Raw genomic sequence first — 18,708 nt, 5'->3', positions numbered from 1 at the left:
TGGAGCTTTGGGCAGAGGTTTAAGGATAATCTTTTTCACATTTTGATGATTGTTGTTCCTATAATAGATGATCAGTTGTATTAGCTTCTTGTGATGGCCCTCTCATAAGCGATGCTTTGTAAATTATCAAGTGAATGGCTGAGTAATTTAATGTACATATTGCAGTTTGGTTTGGTGTAGAGTTGATATGTGCTTTTATGCAGGTATAATTAATCACAGAAATCGCATTCCTTTTTATCTGTTTCCTTGATCATATGCCCAGGAGAGTCACTTTCATTTGCTTTGTTTCAAGTACCAAGATTTATGATTGCCGTGATGAGCATATGCGTTCCATAGATGCGGGCGTAGGTGTCCTTGTGGCATACCGTCGAATCTATTCGAGTACGGCCCTTGCCCAACATTTAGTTAGACGCAGTTCGAATGCCTTTATGCTATAGGCTGTGTTAAGCATGCTTCTTTGACAATTCGCTAATGAATGGAAAAGACTGTGTTAAGCATGCTTCTTTGACAATTCGCTAATGAATGGAAAAGGAGATAGAAAGGGGCAAGCCAAAACCCACTCTGCTGAGTTCACAAAGGTGCCAAAATTTAGAATATGACCAATTACTGCAAGCCTGCGCAGCAAATCGCAATATTGTAGGTTGCTTTAGTGCTGTCCTTTAAATGTATAATGGTAAGTGGCATGAAACCTTACCACTACCCAAAAATGTAGTCCACAGTAATGTCGACGTAGTTAATTTTGTGCAACTACAGTACTATTGCAATATGAAAAACAATACTGTTCATTCACGCTCTAGTCTACTTGGATGCTGTATGTGGTGTAGTTTTTGGCAAACAGCTGCTTAGGTATAACAGAATTAATCGCATCTCCTTGCAATAAACCTAGTACTCATGTAATTTTTTACAAAGACAAATCTAGTCCGTCCAGCAACAAGTTGGACTGCAGATAAACAAATACATTAGTCTCATCGTAAAAGTTCTCATTGAAATCTAAGTTTTGTAAGCAGTGCGCTCAAGCCACTGATATGATCATGCTAGAGACCGAATTGATGGAAGTATATACATTGAGTTGTCACTTCAAACAGATGAGCTTCCTTCCACACATCACATTCCTGCAGTACCAGGTGAGAGAAGTTAGCATTACAGACAGCGCACAATGCTGCAAAAACTCGAGAGGGTCTCAAAAGCACTGTCAAAACTAACACAAAATTGAAAAGGAAATGGCAATGTCGCACAATGAGTTCAAATTACATTAACACGTTATAAGCATCACAAATTGAAACCACAAATGGGAAGCAAAATGTTCTCTCTTTTGTATTTTGTTGTAACCAGCCAGATATATCACCATTTAGCAGAGCCAAGTAGCCTAAACTGGCCATCATCCCTCAAAACCAGGCCAGAACTCTCAACTCTAGAAGTTTGTCAGAGTTATAATCTGCTAACAGTCAAACAGACATGCCCTCACAGTCCAATGAATCTTTTGTCATATAAGGGGCTTAGATTGGATACCCAGAAACTTTAGATGGGGCCTGGTGTTCTCTCTAGTTCATTGTGTCTGTTACTCCACCAGAAGCAGAAATTTTAACCTTTTTTGTGAGACTGGATCCATGCTTTTTAAGTTAGGGCAACATAAAGCTTTTGTAGCTCGGCCTAAATAGTTAACAGAATCACAATATAAACCGAAGATTGTTGCTACTGCCGACACTTCAACAGCAATAACTGTAATGATAAAATTGAATTGATCAATCTGTGACAAGGAAGCATGCTATCTTACCTAAAAAAAAATTCAATCCACGCAACTCCCTTACCCGAAAAAGTACGCTCCAAATGCATGAGTTCACATTAATTCTCTATGAATCCCCACAGATCATTTCACTACACAACATTTAGGCCCCTAGCACATAGTGAGCAAATAACCACTTATTGAATTTATCTGCTAAATTCCTCTAGTAATTCCTTCTAAAAAGTGGAGAGAGAACAAAAGGAAAAAAAAACCCAGATCTTCTAGTAATACCTTCTTTGAATAAAGTAATGTTCACGTGAAAAGGCAACTGTTATTTTCATCGTCGCAAGCTTTTTATAAGAGAGTATTGAAAATAGTGTTATTTTTTGAAGTGAAAATAGCATTAATTTTTAATACCATAATATACAGCAGTCTGTCAATTCAGCAGTTACAACTATCTCTAGAATAGGAAACATTGCCCCCATACTATCAAATTTCTGGTTCAATTCATGTTATATGATAGCAACAGGGACATATATTGCTAACCATTCCATAGCCACAGTTTGTCAATGTCAAGAGGATGATGAACATGTATATTCTTGCATGATATGGATAAATAAAACAAATGGTGAGTCTCTCATGAGGTCTTCATACATTCTATATGGCTTAAAGTCAGAGTACCCCTAGATATATATCAGTATATTGGACTTACATGTTCTAAATTTCTTAGTCGAACAAAAAGTTGTGCACACATAAGAGCAATTATGCCCTTTTTTTGTTCAAAAAGGAACTATTTAGTCACTGGGAGACAAATTGGTAAAGCATAGAGGTTTGAACAAAGTATTGTTTCCATATTTAGTAGCACAACTATTGTTTCCGTATGCCAACTTAAAATGTCAATGGAGAACTGTGGATCATCAGTGCAACAAATGGCATGTAGCACCTTCCTATGTGGTACCAAAGCTAAGAAACTGATTTTAAGAGAAGGTTAAGAGAGTTACTTACATAAGACATCCTCGACGTTGTTTTTTCTTCTCCTTTTGCTTTTGTGGTGGCTTGATGACGACCTTGATTGCAGCATCAAATACAGCTTTCACATTCTTTAGATCAAATAGGCAAAAGTAAGGTGGTCAGTTACAAATAGAGTAGTATTAAAAGTAAAAGTAGCCAACCATCAGGCAACAAACAGAAGTGCCTTTGTATCTTCAGTAAAGAAAATGTGAGAGGAAAAAAAGTACGAATCAGGTGGAAGCAAGGATATACTTAGACATAGACAAGTTAAGAATACAGGTCGGAAGTATCTGGGACGTCAAATACTTAAATTGGTCCTAATTGGTATAAATTTGAATGGGAAACTTAAAGGTCTTGACCTAGTTTTCAAAATAAGGGAAGGCAACGTGCCCCGTCTTTTCAATGAATAGCTTCATTGATGAAGTTACTGTATCAAGAAACTCTCAAACAGCAACCCTGCACACATGCAAAACCAGCAGAGCAAGAAAAAAGGTAAGTGGAAGTCAGAAAATGTATGACCTGTGCTCTGCGGGTTAAAGATTCATTATCCAGCCTAATCATTATTTTCTTCACTTGAATTTAATATCAGGTTGATATTCAATCGAAGGATGTTATAACACAAACCTGAATAATATTTGAACAACCGACTCAAGTGAATAAACCAGATACCTCCAGGAAATGAAAAACAGTAGCTGAATGAAGTTTCACTGTATAAGTTGATAAATAGGGATAGCAAAATGCTTGTACATAAGTAAATGGTTATTTCAGATTGCCACTAACTACAGCATTGTCTACTCTACAACTACTTTTTTTAGGTAAAAGTAACTTTTCATTTAATCAGCATCCAGAGGTTCGCAATGTAGACACCCCCCTTTTTTTGACAGCCGCGGTGTCCGGGCTAGTTTGAGCGCACCTCAACTAATTCCATGGGGAACTTACTATCGCTCACCAACACAGCTGTTGCGCAACTTTGTCCACTAAGGCTTGGACACATGGGAAGAATCACCAAGTATTTTTTCCTCTGCTGGCATTTGAACCTAAGACCTCATGGTTCTCAACCCACCTCATTAACCACTACGCTACACTCTTGGATGCAAAATGCTATACCACTATTTTAAACTCCAAAAGGTTCATAGCAGATAGACATCAAAAAAACTTAAATTTGCAACCTCAAAATGATAATCTGCCAACCCATGTAAGATAGGCTGAAAGTGGCCAAAAGAACTTTTGATAGGGAAAGCACATCCTAACATTTCTAGTCAGTTGATTAAAAATGATACCAAAAATAGTAGAGGTTGGACAAATATCTTCTGCAATATATTGTACATACACCTACAATAGTCAGTCACATACTTAAAGAAAATGACAAGATTGTTGCAATAGTTCAAAAAAGAAATGTTTCCAACTATCCCAATAAAGGATAGATTTGATACAGCATCGATAAAATTTCTTCTCTGACAGTTAAAAGTTGAGGGCCTTTAAGTACAAAAACTAGAAGGAAATACTATCCTTTAAAGATTATCTACCCCATATTCTTGATGGATGTAAGGATGAACAAGACAGAGATAATCGATCCTCATCCTATGTTAAAATAGGTAGTTGACTAATAGGCATTTGAGTGACATATTGATACAAAATTGACACCCACGAAGCAGCAAACACAATTAACACAAGGCCAGCACACCCTCCCAGCTCACCCAAAGAACTAAAAGATCCTCCCATTCTTGGACATTTGAAATGAAGCAATTAATATTTGTAGCATGGTGGCATTTGTTTCTGAAAAATGTTTTTTTTCTTTTGAAATTTATTAAATATTCTTCAAATTTTTTTACCTTTTTAAAACAAACGACAATCTTTAATTCATGGAACCGTTTAAGCACCAATTTAACTGCATAACAATCTCTTAGGAAAAGATACTAATTTGACCCACCTGCTGTGTCTTAGAGCTACATTCGATATAATAGGCAGCACCAATTTGTTTCCGCAGCTCCTCTCCCTGAACATGTGAAGATCAGTATCCCCTCCATTTATTCAAAACTATGCAAAGGAGCAAGATACAACTGATAGATTGGAGCCAGACCTGCGCAGTGGTGACAGGAACTAATCCAGGATGATCAGCCAAGAAGTGCTTATCCTCGCGAAGATCTGTAGCATTATCCAGACGAAAAAATATTTAATGCATAACTAAGAATCAAGTAACACTACACATCATGAGGAGAGCTTGCCAATTTCACAAGTAGACAGCAAATAAGACACTCGTGACTATAGCAAAGTCATCTAATGACTTACTGACAGCAAACTGCTCGTCCAGGATTATTAGTTCCATAAAGATGCTCAATGAAAACAAACAACAATAGCTACACAAGAAACTAAATTCATTCTACTATGTAGTCTTAAATTCTGCTCCACCAAGGGGACACAAGCTCAAACGTTACAGGGACTTGACCACTAAAAATACTTTCAACTAAGTACTCATAGCCTCCACCTTCAAGATCATCCTCAATATAAAGATGATGTTTCAGCTAAATATGAATATGATTAGGACTGACATATAGGGCCCTAGCCTGTCCCAATAGTAGACTGCTTTTCATCCAGATTTTGGTTTGTGGAATGGCTTTGAATAAGAACCTCATTCTTACTATATTTCACCTTCCCTTTGCTGGGCTTAGTAATAAAATGAGAATGACTATTCACAGAGAATGCCTTTTCCAACCAAGTCCTAAAATTCCCTTCCAGGTACTCAAGGTTAGAATTTAACTTACAGGGGATCCTTGAATGACTGGGAGATGGACAAATTTGATGAATTCTTAAACACCCTTAATCAGTTCACTGGAACCTCTCACGCACAAGCAGATTGGGGTGGATAAGATACAACTCAGGCACTTTTCCAGTCAAAATAGCTTATAACAGTTTGAACCATGAAAACAATCTGACCTTGATATGGCCTTGGAAGCACATTTAGAACTAAGATCCCATACAAGGTGGCTTGTTTCGTTTAGTTGGTAGTCAAGCAAGCATGCTTGACACAGGACACGCTACAGATAAGGGGAATACAATTTGCTATTTGCCACTTATGTGGAAAGAATGCAAAAATAGGTAGTCACCTTTTTTGCACTGCAGAGTGACTACACAACTTGGGACATCTTCTTTGCTATGATAGGTTTGAGTTGGTCAGTGTCAATGACTACACTAGACATGTTTTCCAAGTGGAACAGACGGGGAGACACTAAGATCAAAAAAGAAGATGTTGTATGATCCCAGGCTGCCTATGGTGGACTATCCGAAGGAAAAGGAATCTCAGATGTTTTGAAAGAAAGAGTAACCCAATCCAGAAGATAAAGCTTAGTTGTACTTTTCTTTTTCATTTTTGGTGTAAACAGGAGTACATAGAAGACATTGAGGCTCTAATGCAACTTTTAGAGTCTCCATAGAGCAATAGAAACTTTTGCCTAGTTTAGTTTTTGCTCACTCTTTGTATTTATTATGGTTTCGCAGCCTTTTTGATTTTAATACAACTTACCATCTCAAACAAAAAAGGTATAGTCCATTCCAACCACACTAAATTTTTTTCCTAATTCGGCTCTTTTCCTTTAAATTGATATCTGTGAAATGAAAATCAGTTCTAACTCAACTCCCAAAAGCTCAAGTGTCGAGAATTATGCAAGACCATATAAAAGGACAATAACCATTCCATCAACTAATATGGGAGCTTAAACCCCCACCCCCCAATGCACGTTCAGGGTAGGACATTATGAGAGTGGACAACATAATATGAGAGTTCAATATTGAGTAACCAAAGGAATGTGTTCCACTCTAATACCATGTGAATAAAATGGAAATTGGGGCTAACTTTACCCTAAAAGTTAGCTCATGAGCTTAGGATTGCTAAAAATCATACAAGGAAACAACTCATTCCATCAAACAACATGGAAAATACTTTAAAATTACCATGATTTTTAGATACACTAATATTCACTTTTCTTTCTCCATAGAATGAGATTCCACGTTGAATAAGTGTAAAGGAAGCAAAATAAAGTCTGTCAACTGAAATAAAAAATATAGTAAATATTAGAGATTATCACAGGAGCTGCAATCTGCTAAACCTACCAGCCAAGCATGTATTTAAAATTTCACCACCACAAATTCTTGGGCATGAGATACATTTGTATTATTCCTCATTGAACTAAGATTATCAGCCTGCCACTACAAGAATATACTGAAAAAACGACTCCATGACCTTTTCTTTGGCCAATAAAATTCCTACTCCTGTGGGGCAGCCTGGTATAATAAGGTCTCGTTATGGGTGGGGTTCAGGGAAGGGTCGGACTACATTTGGTTTATTGTTGACAACTTTATCTTTCATTTCTGCAAGGGGCTGATTCCATGGATTAAACTCGTGACCTCCTACTCATACGATGACAACTCTAACTATTAAGCCATGGTTCTCCGTCATAAAATTCCTTCTCGTGTGTGATATCTAAATCTGCTGCTCCTTTACCTTTGCTTTTATTGTTTATTTGAAATTAGTACGGAGTAAATATTAACACTTCACTCATTAGTCTAACAGAAGTAAGATTAACATTTATATTGCAATTTTTATAAGCTATGATTGAACAGCATCCATCACCAGGTACAAAAGCAACATTTTCACAATCACGGAGTTGCATTCATCCTAACCCTCTATGCACATGACCTTTACCTATGGACCTTAAATCTTGGTCCTTTAATGAGTAATAGTTTGTCTATTTATTTTTTATAAGAAAATAGTGATGTAGTGGAGAGGTACTTGATGGTACCTGTAGGAGTGCTACTCAAGGCTCTTACAACATAGTAGAAAATATAATATTTGCAAGGAACTTGGAAGCAAGAGAAGGAGAAATTGCTGAGTAAATTCGGTTTTCAGAGCAAAATGTGTCTTAGGACAACAATCACAAAGGCTATGTAATCTGGCATTTTAAGACTTGTTCGAAACCTCCAATAACAGCACTAAGAGATAAAGGGTACAAGTAACAACAGGAAAAGGAAAGTATAGCTTGGGAGCGATATGTTTTGATTTGGTAAGATTTTGTTATGAACCAGAATGGGGGAAAAGGAAGGGGAAAAAAAAAAGAAGAATCCAAAGACAGCTTTCTGAAGAAATTTTAGTTTCACAAACTGCAGTATGCACGTTAAATGAGAAATAGTTTTACACACATTGCAAGTCCAGAGATTTCATACGGATATCTGAAACACATGTTCTATAAGGCAAGTTAATTATGACACAGACAATAATCATCTGTGGCTTCAAAATACATCTCTAGCTTAGCGGGGTGAGATGGTTAATGGCTCAGGCAGGACAATCAAGTTGGGTAAAGAGCAGTTAAAAAAAAAACAGAGAGTAACCAAAAGCTTCAAGGAATAAACATAGGAAAATCAAGGTGTACTCATGGATTCCAAAATGCTATCTATTACAGTATCTAATAAAATAAAATAAAAGGCAGCCCGGTGCACTAAGCTCCCGCTATGTGCAGGGTCCGGGGAAGGGCTGAACCACAAGGGTCTATTATACGCAGCCTTACCAAGAGGCTGGTTCGACGGCTCGAACCTCTGACCTCCTGGTCACATGACAACAACTTTACCAGTTATGCCAAGGCTCCCCTTCAAAAAGCTAAGGGCAACCTTAGCACTTGCGCTTAAATGTTTGGCCCCTGAAAAGAAGTAGACATCTTAATTATTAAGCTTTACTGTAAAAATTAAATGAATGCGAACCTAAAGTCTCCGGTGCATAGATATTCTTGAAAAGCAAGAAATCCCCAAAGGCTAATTTTATGGCGCACAGTTAGAGACTCAGAGGATGATGGGATTGCCTGTCCACCCTTCTCCTCTTAACTACTAGGCTTTCGTTCGCATTAGAATTCGAACCAATCTCATGCGTCTAAACCCACACATTACACACTAACTCTTATTACTAAATCCCTAGGGACCTCCACTAGTTCCCCTTTTAGGTAGCTTGGGACATTCTTCAATTTTGAGAAGCTTGGGCAGCCATCTACTCCTCCTTATTCCTTACGTACTAAAACAAACTCTATCCTTGTCATAGGATTTTGCTTTTGGATTTGAAATTGAATATACCGGAGCATATGGTGCCCCATCTGGAGTAGCAAGTACAATCTTGCGAAATATGTAGTGTGTGCACCTTGAAGAAGTTTTATCATATAAATGCAAAAATGTCAAAATTATTAATCAGGCAACTTTCCTCCTAGTTGCCACTTTACTGTTGTACCTGAGAATATTTGAGGAAGAAAAGTTATGAAGCTGCATTTTTTGGTAGTACTAAGTTATAGAGACCACTTTGATGCACAGAGCATGGCTTCTATATCAATACTCCCTCAGTTCCATTTCTAGACTTCACTCTGATCATGCAATCCCCTTAAGGTATACAACATTCACATCTTTTCACCTCCATCTTGCAATGCCCTTAAGTTATTTATGCTTTTGAATACAGTATTAGAGACTATAAACTCTGATAACTACAAAGGGCAGCTACAATCAACACATTAACATTTTATTTCTATTTTTTATAAGTAAACACAATAGCATTTTAGCAAGCACATCATAGAACAAAGTGACATTAAACCGTGAAGCAGTTACATTCAAGAATCAGCATGTGTTATAATTGCTAATTCAGGGAATATGTAAAGTACTTACCAAGTTTGGTGCCGGCTAATACCACCGGAATTCCAGGAGCATAATGCTGAAGTTCAGGAATCCACTGAACAAAAATGGGCTTTCAGCAATCCTAAAGACATTTGACACAAACTCACAAAAGTTCACAATTTTCAACAGAAATTACCTTTTTAAGTATGTTCTCATAGCTTGCACGACTAACCAAGGAGAACGCTAGGACAAAAACATCTGCTCCTCGGTAGCTCAGTGGTCGTAGTCTGTTGTAATCTTCTTGTCCTATAAAAATTATCAGAGGACAGAGAAATCAGAATTCCTTTGCCTCCTAAAAGGATTAGTAAATGATTATTACAGGATGTTATTGCTTGATTTTGAGGAGGCAAAATAAGAAATCATCTTGGAACTAATCAGCTGTAATTAGAGAATATTTTTTACCTGCAGTATCCCAAAGACCTAAATTTACCGTGGTCCCTTCAACAACCACATTAGCACTGAAGTTGTCAAATACCGTTGGAACATAGTCCTGGTTTGAACATATACAAACGCTCAGATAACTTAAGTAGTTCAAGCTCAATTGAAATAAACTCAACAAATACTCCTGAATCACACAAGTTAGCCTTATCATTCTGTTCTTTCTTGTTGATTAGGTCTGTTTTTTTTGAAGGGGAAATGGAGAGGGGATCCCATTGTGGGCAACCGAACCCTCACCAACAATTCACCATCAATGTGATAAGTTCAATTACTCAACCAACTGAGCTAGTGATATTTCCCCAAAGTCGATTACGTCACCCTTACATTTTTCTTAGGGTGATTTCCCCTCCGTCCCCCCCCCCACCCCCCCAACCCCACCCTACTTTTGTGACCTGGGTGGCAGCAAGAATGGAGCATACCAAGAGAACACAACCCAAGAAGGCCATTCAAGAATAGGTTAGATAAAGCAACAAAAAAACACTCTGAGGCAAAAAGAGAACATATTCTAAAGTAGAAATCAGAAGAAACACCAACAACAGAAAAAAAAAAAAAAAAAAAAGGAAAAAGCTGCTAAACCCACATATAAAAACCAAAATCCTGCTTATCTAGGCATCAAACACAAGCAATGGGACACATATCAAGAAACCCACATGGATCTTTTGGGGAAAAGAGAAAGTAAATAAAAAGTACTCCCTTACTTACAGTAGGAAACTTGTTACTGGTATAGCAAATAAGCATACAAGTCTTGCCAACAGCGCCATCACCAACCGTAACACACTTGATGAATCTTGAAGCACTTGAGGCCATCGAACATGAAAAAACCTCAAGAAAAAGCTGCAAACCCCAAATGGAACAAAAAAATACCAAGAAAGAATATTACTCCAAGAAAAAAGACTAGTAAGAAAGGCTAATGCCTAGTGAAAGGAGAGAGCAAAAATCACATGATTCCTACTCAATTAACTGGCTCTGTAAGTCTGTAGCAAAGCTGTCTCTTTTTTTTTTTCAATCTTGTGGGAAAATATAAAAACTGGAACTTTGATTTTTGGTATTATTACTAAAATTGAATACCAAAAATCTGCGGATATTGAATTTTTGTGGGTCTTAGCGGTACGTTTGTTACATTTATTAATTTTCTTGTTCGAGAGGAGTAGTAGTTTGCAATTAATAGTTTTTCCCACAATAAGAGGAAAGACCCCCCCCCCCCCTCCTAAGTGGATTAGTTAAAAATGGGTCCTGTGACAGATGAGATGTGGGTCTTTAGTTTTGTTGATATGCCATTCACAAACCATATTTGCTGCTTTAGGATTGAATCATTTTCCTATTCTTTTTTATTCTTAAAAAATTATTATTGACAAAATTATTTTTTTATATTTTACATTTGGTATTCGAAGCTCGCGTTGAAGTCACGATTAAACTCAAATCACGCTCCTAACAAAATTTTCTTCATATTCAGAATTCAAACTCAAAACTTATGATTAAAGGTGGAGACAATCCCATCATTTATTACATTTAAATGTCAATTACACATAGGTTTTATAGCAAGTATGTGTTGGTAACCTAAGAAAATGACAAATGACATGTTGAAACTGGTAAAAAAAATTATATTAATAAAGTACAACATTAATATACTTATTATTCAGTGTAGTTCTATAAATAAGTTTGAAAAAAATAATGTGTATGCAAGTTTAAAAAGACTATTTAAGCAGTATATCATCAACGTATATTAGTTAAATAATATTATTTACTTATATGCATAGCTTTATTGATTTATTGCATAATTTGTAGTATATTTTAAAATTGCAGCCAAGAATGTAGCCAGTGGTTAAGAAAGTGAATTCACGATGTCTCGCATTCAACTTTTATGTTTTTTCTTTCTATATCTCTTAAGATGGTGGTAGCTTCCATGCAACAACCAAAGTTTTTTAAAAAAAATAAAAAAATAATGCTTTTGAGTTCAATGGGTGATTTAAAGAGCATCGAGTTAGGTTGTTAGACTTTGTTTTATTGCGTTTATGGTAGTTAGACTCCCTTATTTTACGAATTTAGACTTTAATTAAGACCTTCGTGTGGCACTTGACAAATTACTCACGAATTCTTCTTCAAGATCAAGTAGCGGATCATCACACTTTGCTTTTTTATTGCCCTAAATTTATAGGCAATCATTCCAGTAGTTGAGATTAAATGTATAGCAGTAATGAGACTGACAATTCTATTTTCTATTTATGTAATTGTTTTCAATTTGAGGAAATTTCACCAGTTATTACAAGTGTTTTAATTATATTTTTTAGCTATAGTTTGACTAATACGCTCCATAACTATAATTTCATTTGCTATGAGTATTTTCGTTTATATATTTCGTTTGTTAATATATAAACAGAGTAAATATATACAAATTATGTATTTATATATTTAGGAATTTTTCAGGCTTCCATTTGTATATTTCGCTTGCCAATATATAGACAATGTAAGTATATGCAAATTTTATATTTATACATTTAAGAATTTTTCAAAACTTATATAGATCAAATGTATCAACAAATCATATACAAACATGATAATTATAAATAAATTCTGAATTTATACAATTATGACTTTTTCATAACTTATACAAATCAAATGTATCAACAAATCGTATACAAATAGTTAAGAAAAGCATATATAAATTCTGAATTTATATAATTAGGAATCGAATTATACAAATTATACAACAAAAATGATTAAATTGTTGCCGCATTTAATAATTAATCAAAATTATAACCTAAGTACATATCAATCATTAAATATTTGTCATTTCGCGTAATTTCTCCCTAAGATATTATATTCTCCATTTTCAATCCCTTCTAAGGGCAAATGTGGAAATTAGTGATAAGACGTACAATCCCACTATATCCTTGTGTTTGAAGGAACAATTCATGACCCAAAAAGAAAAAAGAAAGATGAAAAGCTAGAAAGAGACATAAGAGAAAGCAAGAAACAAAGAACACGTGAATGAAGGTACTCTAAATATAGAGGTGTCCAATAAAAATTGAATTTGAGGTAGTCAAATAAATTAAGTTAATAAACAAATGAGTTATTGATCCATTTAAAAAATTATTATTTTATTTATTATTTTTATATATAATACATTAAAAAAAATTAAAAATCAAAAGTATTTGACAAGATTTCTCATGAGTTAATTTGGGCTACATACCAACCTAAATTTTAATGTGCGGGATTGCTCTAAATCTAGTTAGCTCAAAATAGATTGTGTTAATAAATAAACAGGTTATTAATTCGTCCAAAAGTACCGAGTTTCAATCATTTTATTTGTTTTTATATAATTTTAAATTAAAAATATTTAACAAGATTTCTCATGAGTTAATTTAGACTATGTAACAACTCAACTTTTAATAGGCTGGCTGGAAATGCACGAAGCTACCAAATAAGTAACTTAATAACCCATTCAAATTTGAATAAATTATATTTTGATGCACTAATTGTACTAAAAACAGAAAATGGTTTAGTACATATTTGCACAAAAACAAAGACGAGCACATGCATATTGCGGTGAAGTGTCACAAGTTTCTAGTGAATGCGTTTGCTGGTGGGACCACTATAACTATTACTGCTATTTACAGTTTTGGAGAAATTGGCTCATCCATTTAGGACCACTTTCCCCCATAAAATCTTGAGATATCTTTGAAAGATTAATTTGAAAATAAGTAAGAATATTTTGCATAAAAAAATCGTTAATTATTAAGTTTACTAATGTAAGTTTGTATTGGGACAAGATGAGTGGAAGGCTAGCGAAATGTTTGTTTAAATTGGTGTTCTTTTTTAAAAATTAAGGGGTCATTATTTTATTCAATAAATAATAATTAAGAAATTGTTATGCTGTCAAAAGTCATGTATGAATTGTTATCTGATGAATATTGATACACAAAATATTACCTAAGAATTATTTTCTTCTAGAAAAATTTTATCTTTAAATACTGTTATTCCTTACTAAAAATATGATACATTTTATTTTCTGTATAAGATAATACATGAATTCTTGCCTAGCTTATAATAAAGTTTGTTTGATATTGTCAATGTTTAAGTTTTATACAATTAATCAATCTTTAAAAATAAGTGAAATCTCTCTTTTTTGTGAAGGCGAAAGAACAAATTAAAGCTATCAAATAATTAACCAAACTACATGATTGTTGTTTTAGAGTGGTCGAGTGTCTATTTACATTGATTTGAGGGCTAATTTTCCTTAATCCCGCCAACTAATTAGTATTGCGCTAGTTATTATTGCTTGGTCCTCTACTTTGGTTAAGAAAAAGGTAATCTCTTGGCAAAGGAAAATTATTGAGCGCTTTTAAGTTGGTGAGAGGTGCCATAAGTAAAGATTAAGCAAAATGATAAAAGTAGGCTTCATTAATGATGCTCAAATATGAAAAAAGGTGCTAAAAGACTAAAAGTGATGTTAACTTTATGTAATATAAGTTAGGCCACATTCCGTAAATGAAACATGTAAATCAAATAATGATCTGTTATTATACTTAGCTTCTAGATTATTATTATTTTGACAAGATGCTTAGCTTGTAAATCAACTAACCAATTTGTGACTATATTGTAAAGATAAACATTCCATGAATTAGCTTAAATCGTTAGACAACTTTTAAATTTAAACTTTATCACATTGTTTAATATTTTATTTTATCAAATATTGTTTAGGGGAAATGAAGAATCTGACAATCATAAACTAAAGGATTTAATAAGTAATCCTCAATTTTTAATTTGAAACTTCGGATTCAAGCCTTGGGTCAATAAAGTCGTTTTTGGCATGAAATTATTTACACTCAAAATAAAAATAGTAAATTTTACTTAAATCACATAGTGATTTTTTCCAATTACACTCTATACTCACTCTTTAAAAAATTATCGAAATCTCTTCTTTTGGTGGAATCCGAATACATTACGTACATTCTGATACATCGCGTAAAGTGACATATTCGATATCCTGATAAATAAAGTAAATAATGTAATCGTCCGATATATCGCGTACAGTAATGTATCAGAGAATAAGAAATAGTAGAATTTTTTATAATTTTTCAAATAATAGAAAATTTTTAAAAAATATAATAAAATAAATTATGTATTTAGATAACTTTTTTATAAAATAATTCGATCCGATCCAAATTAGTCGAATGGAAAAGTGAATACCGAAGAGACGGCATAGCCCCTGCATACTTTTTGTAAGATGACATGCAATCATACTTATTGGATCTTTCCGGCCTAATAATCTGATAGGATCATTTTCCAAGACCAACCCGATGAAATAAAGGAAACTTACAAAAATATATAATATTAAGAAAATATTTATTATTTATAGCAATAAATATTTTTTTTCAGTCAACACTTATAATATATTTATAATACAATTTTAATACATATTGCAGAGAACTATTTATAAAACATATATAATACAAGTTTTATAGATGGATAATACATTTATCACATATTTTAATAGATTTATAATATATTGTGTTAGTTTCTTACTACACAAACATAATATATATTTTAAAACACTTATAATACAATTTTAATACATATTGCAGAGAACTATTTATAAAACATATATAATACAAGTTTTATAGATGGATAATACATTTATCACATATTTTAATAGATTTATAATATATTATGTTAGTTTCTTACTACACAAACATAATATATATTTTAAAACACTTATAATACATTTATATTGTATGTATAATTCACTTTTAATACAAGTGTAGATTTATCATAGTATTGTTATATATTGCTATAAATAGTAATAAATAAAAAATATCGCTAAAATTGATAATTAATTTTTAAAAAGCACCCAATCAAGTATTTTTTTCATGAAATAACAACAACAATTCAAAATTAAAATAAAGCCCAGCCCAATTGAAGTTTAGGCCTGTTCGATTGACAGTTATTATTAGAACCAAGCTTCATAATCCAGAGGAAAACAATCACCAGTTAAGACTTACGGCTATAAAATCAATCGTTCAAACTACACTCAAAGTGGGGAAAATCAAAATAAGTAATTTTAGTCGTCATAAAAAGAAATATTTTTTCTCGTACGTAGGTTGGTACTCCATAAAATTCTTGCAAGAACAAACAAGATATATATTAAACAAATTAAGAAATTCTCATGATAAAATTCACGGAGAACCACACCCTAAAAGCTAGCTATGATTATATAAGCCCACATCAGCTTCCCATTTAGCACTCTATTTAATCGATGTGGGACTTTTTGACATTAGGATCATAACATCTCATTTCATTCATTTTTTTTCTTGGCAAACTAAAACAATTCTCATTTTTCACATTTGTTCTAAAGAAACAACATACAACTATTGTAACATAAGTTCAGCTTCCACACAACTTCTTTTCAAATTTTAATTTCAAATGTTGTGTAAACCGCGGTTTATTAGAAACTTAAGCTGTCAAAGTGAATAATTTTTTTTCTTTCAGTTAATTGTAGTTTATGGATGGTGAGAATAAATCAAAATTAATGTGGTGGTGGGCATGAGTTGCTCAGCTTGAGAGAGCTGTCAAGGCATGTGACGCGTCACCGCCAGCAAAATCCCGCAGCGCAGAAATGCCACTTGATCTCCACAAGCCCCAATCTTTAATTGCTTCCCCACATTATCTGTTCCTCACATGACATCACACATTCTCCTATCTACAGATATGGGGTATTCATTATCTACTACTTCAACTTGAAGATAGAGATTGATAAAAGCCTTAGTTGGACACAGGAGTACACAAATAATTGTCCATAAAGTTCAAACCACCACTCATCTTTTATTTAAACACTACCATACTGATAACGTAAAATTGTAATTCAATTAAATGGTAATGGTATTATCATATTATCATGATATCATGTTTGTTGTAATTAAGAGTTATTTGTCATAGATTTTTTTTATGTTTGTTGTAATTAAGAGTTATTTGTCATAGATTTTTTTTGGTTCTCTATTCGGTGCAGTATCTGTATTGGAGTTCGATTAATTCAGATTAGCGATGCGTAGGCCCTAGTTGGAGGGAAGGGCTCCCTATCAAAAAGAATTTCATACACAACTCAAATCCAATAGTTGTGATTAAGGAAAAACAATCTGATTCACTACACCACATTCTTAATAGAGTTTTATGTTATAGATTAACTTAACTTGTTTGATGATATAAAAGAAGATTTATTTATTTAGAGTACAAAACAAATGAAAAGATGTTGCTGTTAAAGTATAGGCCAGACATATGACATGAGTCGACCTAAGTGTCACACCAAAGCCATCACATGCAAGAGTTTATTACATGCACCATGAATTTAGACATGTTGTGCCAGCTTCTCTGCTTCACTAAAGCACTTTTTGTGTCTATATATAGCTGTTTCTTTGAGTTTGCATGAACCAATTAAAAGCAATTGCTCCACATCAAGATGGGTTCCAAAAAAAGATTAGGTGGTCAAGAAAAGGTAGTCATGAAAACAACACAAACCACAAGGGGGAAGAAGAGGAGATCAAGAATGGGCTATGTTTTCAATGATAATAATATTGATCTTCAACACCAACAAGACAAAGTGGTGAAGCTGCAGAGGCTAGTCCCAGGCGCTAGCCAATTGCCTTCTCATCAATTGCTCCTCCAAACTGCAAAATACATCATGCATTTAAGACTGCAAATTCATGCCTTGCAAGCTCTTGTTCTTTCCATCAACACACCATCATAAAGCCAATTTTAAAATTATTTAATTTCTCCTCTTGATTGAACCTTTTATCCCTTTTTTGGGTTTTTGGGATAGGCAGATGTAACTTCCATAGGGGATAAAGTATTGCTGAACCGAAAATCTTAGAATATAGCCTATTAATTTTGCTTTTGAGGGTTAGTTGGAGTTTCTTTTCTTATTAATTATGATCATTCTTTTTTGTACTCTTAGGACATGCATTAATCACTTTTATGTTGTAATTCAAAACTAGCTTTACTGAAGATCTACTTGTTATTTTCTTCTTCTTCTTCTTCATATACAATGGATGTTTGAATATTATGATTACAAAAAAAAAAAAAAAAAAAACTTCTCTGTAAATGGATGTTTGAATGTTATGATTCAAAAATTCTCTGTTTTTTCTTATATATACCGGTAGTATACCCTGTTTCACAATTTGGGATTATCAATCAACCCAAAATATGGATTCGTAGTTCTATTAGCCGTGATTGAATACTTTAAAATGCTACGTCCTTTCAATTTGTTTGGGCTTAATTTGGAGTACGAGAGTCAAACATCTACTGTATTTGTATATTTAACGTTGAAACCGCCCTCGCATATGAGTGTCTAAATCAACAAGAAGTTTTGAACAGTAGAATCTAGATTATTGAACCGTAGATATAGATGATGTAAAAGCCTGGAGCTGCTTTAGCTGAGGGGATGACATTTTTCCTTGTAACCAAAAAAAGGGCAAAAATACTGGCTTTTCATTAGTATTAGTATATATTTGTCTTCTATCTTATTAGTGTAGCTTATCCCATTTTTTTTTTAAAAAGGGTCAAATTATTATTGAAAATAGTTTAAATATACTATTCGTTATACTTTCGGATTAAATATATCCTTCCTGTTATACCTTCGATTCAAATATACCCCTCTCATTATACTTTGGTACAAATCCGCCCTTAATTTTAACGGAAGAACACTTGAAAAACTCAAAATTAAATAACTCATTCCTAATTTTAAATATTTAATTTTTTTAGGAATAAATAAAATTTTCATGTATTAATTTGAGTTTTTTTCTTAGAAATGACAATACAATACTAATACATGAAATTTCTAAGTACTA

At 33.6% G+C, this 18,708-nt stretch overlaps 1 protein-coding gene across 3 annotated transcripts; it reads right to left on the bottom strand.

Annotated features, from left to right (window-relative positions):
- Nucleotides 1-842: 842 nt before the first annotated feature.
- Nucleotides 843-11,053, bottom strand: LOC129896703 (rac-like GTP-binding protein 3). 3 transcript variants are annotated; one of them, XM_055972654.1, is made up of 10 exons: nucleotides 10,810-11,053; nucleotides 10,571-10,702; nucleotides 9,833-9,920; nucleotides 9,567-9,676; nucleotides 9,422-9,485; nucleotides 6,683-6,778; nucleotides 4,815-4,879; nucleotides 4,665-4,730; nucleotides 2,729-2,823; nucleotides 843-1,112 (listed from the first exon to the last, which is right to left on the bottom strand). In XM_055972654.1, exons 2-10 carry the CDS (start codon nucleotides 10,673-10,675, stop codon nucleotides 1,073-1,075), a joined length of 729 nt encoding a protein of 242 aa, XP_055828629.1. In that variant the 5' UTR covers nucleotides 10,676-10,702; nucleotides 10,810-11,053; the 3' UTR covers nucleotides 843-1,072. The 3 variants fall into 3 exon arrangements, with proteins under 3 accessions (XP_055828629.1, XP_055828627.1, XP_055828630.1); XM_055972652.1 differs by having other exon boundaries at nucleotides 10,821-11,053; XM_055972655.1 differs by lacking the exon at nucleotides 6,683-6,778 and having other exon boundaries at nucleotides 10,810-11,048.
- Between the last annotated feature and the right edge of the window lie 7,655 nt (nucleotides 11,054-18,708).

This window comes from Solanum dulcamara, chromosome 7 (genome assembly GCF_947179165.1).
Source record: "Solanum dulcamara chromosome 7, daSolDulc1.2, whole genome shotgun sequence".
In the NCBI taxonomy this organism is placed as follows: Eukaryota; Viridiplantae; Streptophyta; class Magnoliopsida; order Solanales; family Solanaceae; genus Solanum; species Solanum dulcamara.
The sequence above is the reverse complement of the archived record's forward strand: the minus strand, read 5'-3'. Positions and strand labels throughout refer to the sequence as shown.